This window comes from Galeopterus variegatus, unplaced genomic scaffold, assembly GCF_000696425.1.
Source record: "Galeopterus variegatus unplaced genomic scaffold, G_variegatus-3.0.2 Scaffold1109, whole genome shotgun sequence".
In the NCBI taxonomy this organism is placed as follows: domain Eukaryota; kingdom Metazoa; phylum Chordata; class Mammalia; order Dermoptera; family Cynocephalidae; genus Galeopterus; species Galeopterus variegatus.
Window position 1 is genome coordinate 284,526 of NW_007727220.1, and position 2,998 is coordinate 287,523.

The window sequence follows — 2,998 nt, forward strand, 5'->3', positions numbered from 1 at the left end:
TCTTTCTTTCTTTCTTTCTTTCTTTCGGTGGCTGGCCTGTACAGGGATCTGAACCTGTGACCTTAGTGTTATTAGCACCACACTCTAACCATGTAAGGTAACCAGCCAGCCCTGCCTCTCTTCTATTTTAGGTCTTCTCCCACACTCAACGAGTCTGGCTATTACCACTGTTCAAAGTTGGAGACTACCAGCAAAGTGGGTGTTAAGGAGATCCTCACATGGCCCAACAGAAGGGCTCATCTGTAAGGATAATAACCACCGCTGAGCTCTGGCCTGGAGGCTAAGAGCCTGTGCTCTGGAGCAACCCAGAACCAAGTCCAAATCCAGGCTCAACTACTTACTATGTGACCTTACACTGGTTAGCTAATCTCCTTGTGCCTCTACTCCTTCTTCTGTAAAACAGGGATAAACAACATCAAAGCTACCTCGGGAGACTATACGTGCTATTGGTCTAACCATGAAATAGTGCTGTGGAGAAGTCACATCAGCACCACAGAACTTGGGACCCCACTGAGCAGGACCTCCTGACATGATGCTGAAGGAAGCAGCCCCAGCACTAGTGTAGCATGTCACCAGAGAAACACAGCCTGATCCCATCAAGGCTTTAGAGTGACTGTCCCAGAAATGCAGGCAGAGAAGGATGAAGCAAACACCAGCAGCAGAAGATTCCTACAGATGTAAACCCATAAAGCAGGACACTGCAAAGGACAACACAGTTCATCAAGTCAGTGACATGGGGGAAAAAAGTGAGCCAGAGGGCTCATCCCACCTTAAGGGGGACTTCAACAGAAGTGGCTGTGAAGGATACAAACATTAATAAAGCAAATGTATTTCACAGGGCCTAACTTATAGCTTAGTGGGGCCACAGCCCTGTGGTTTTAGGAATAGCCTAACTTTTTAGTATTGCACATAGAAATGCTAAGCTTGGGAAAAACAGAAAACTTTCCCAGGACTTAAGTCTCTGTTGTAGATTAAAAAAATTGTAACACAGCAAAAATGCTTGCTCTAAGGGCAGTTGTCCTTGGTGCAGCTAAACCTAATGATGGGAAAGTATTTGAGCTAAAAGCTTCAAGGTTGATGGTTGGGGGACGTTCCTCATCTCACCTTCAGCTATTTCTTTAAGTTTCTTGGGGAAACTGAGTGTTGCCATGACGATTATCTCTTTGTTATTTTTGTAACCACCTGTGTTCCTTTTCTGTAACATTCTTGCCTGGGCAATAAAAACTGAGAGAAAAACCTGATTCGGGGTTATTCCCAGGAATCCTTCTGTCTTGAAGGAATCGTTCCTGGGATTAACCCCTTCTGGGCCTCTCACTGCTCTGGAGAAATGGGCTTTGAGTAATCCTTTGTGTCTCCATCACTCAGAGAGAGGTAACAGTGGCCATGGTTCCCTGTTTGCCCAGGGCCATCCTAGTTTACATCTGCTCCTGTAACCCCCTTTCACTTCATCCTCACAAGTGTCCCAATTTGGACGCAAATTACATAGTCACCCTAGTTAAAAAGAACCTAAGATGCCTAATGCCCAAACACAATGTGTGTACCTCATGAGGTCCTGACATGACAGCCTAAATGTGGAAAGACTTTTGTGGACCATCAGGGAGATGTGACTACAGATTAACTACATATCAGCAAATATCAGGGAACTGTTGTCAGTCACATCAAGTGTAACAATGACATTGTGATTATGTCAGAGAATGTCTTTTTTATTTTAAATTAAGATGGATTCTGGGCTGGCCAGCTAGCTCAGTTGGTTATAGTGCCAACTTATAACACCAAGGTCAAGGGTTTGGATCCCCATACTGGCCAGCCCCCCCCCCAAAAAAAAAAAGTAAAAAATTAAGATGCATTCTAAAGTATTCAACAGTACAACAATGTCTGAGATTTCTCTTAAAATACTCCAGAAAAAGACCAGGGGGGTATGGAAAGTGAAACAAGCATGGCAAGATGGGGACAGCTGCTGAGGCTCATGACAGGTATTTGGGAGTTCACTGTAGTGTCTAGTTTTGTGTATGCTTACTTTTTTTTTTGGCAGCTGGCTGCTTCTGGGCTTTGATGTTATAAAGCTGTGCACTAACCAATTGGGCTAACCAGCCAGCTCTATTTATTTTCATAATAAAAAAAATTTTTTTGATGTTTAAGTGCCAAGCACAGAGCCAGAGATACATGGATGCTGAGTCAGGTTTGCAGTGTTACTTGAGCCAGGCACTGCCTGCAGCCCTTTGCCCCCCACTCCAAAACACCGTGCAACGTTAGCGAGGAGGGCTCTTGGGCTCAGAAATCACACAGCCAGGAAGAAGTGGAGCTGAAGTCGGTCTCCTAACTAGCTAATCTAGCTAGCAGCAGCACCTCTCCTCCCTGGTCCTGGGCTGTCCAGACCCCTCTTCCTGCTGTGGATGAAACCTGGTCCAAGGAGGACAAATCCAACCGGAGAGCAGTGGACCTGTGGGCTAAGTGGACCACAGTGGGCCAGCGGAGCTGCCCTGTGCTCAGACTCTCGGGGGCCGGCAGAAGTAGAGCCTCACCCTGGGAGTATAGATGCACGCGGTGCATGCTCCTCTTCAGCTGCTCCAGGCGCTGGTGCATCTCTAGGGCGCTCATGCTGTTGCAATGGTTCAGCTCCCCCTGGACAGCACAGAAGAACTTCGCCTGCAACGACAGCGGCAGAGGCAGAACGGGAAGATCCTGAGGGGTGAGACGCCTGCCCCGCTTCGCTCCCCAGGCTGTGCAGCCTCGGGCTTCTGGAAGACCTGCAGCCCCAGCAAGCCGGCGGCGCCCCCCACCCCCCAAGTCCGATCGTCAGGGCTCCGCCCTAGGGTACAGTAGGCCGGGGTGGTGACGGCTCCCGCCCTCCCTGTCCCCACACCCCGAGGACGCACCCGGAGGAAGGAGAGGAGCCCGCGCCGCTCGCACTCGGTCTGCTTGCCCTTGCGCACCGCCCTCTCGGCCAGCGCCGGGTTGCGGTCGAGGCTGCGGAACAGGCGGCGCAGGGCGCGCTCGG

The 2,998-nt window shown here is 49.7% G+C and overlaps 1 protein-coding gene across 1 annotated transcript in view; it reads right to left on the reverse strand.

The window, feature by feature from the left end:
* The window catches only part of LOC103592202, an 18,880-nt gene that overhangs the window by 10,550 nt on the left and 5,332 nt on the right, over positions 1 to 2,998 (reverse strand). Inside the window, exons 2-3 of the mRNA XM_008574810.1 lie at positions 2,877 to 2,993; positions 2,523 to 2,646 (exon numbers count right to left, since the gene is read on the reverse strand). Of these exons, the coding sequence (XP_008573032.1) occupies positions 2,523 to 2,646; positions 2,877 to 2,993 (241 nt within the window). The remainder of the gene's footprint in view (positions 1 to 2,522; positions 2,647 to 2,876; positions 2,994 to 2,998) is intronic.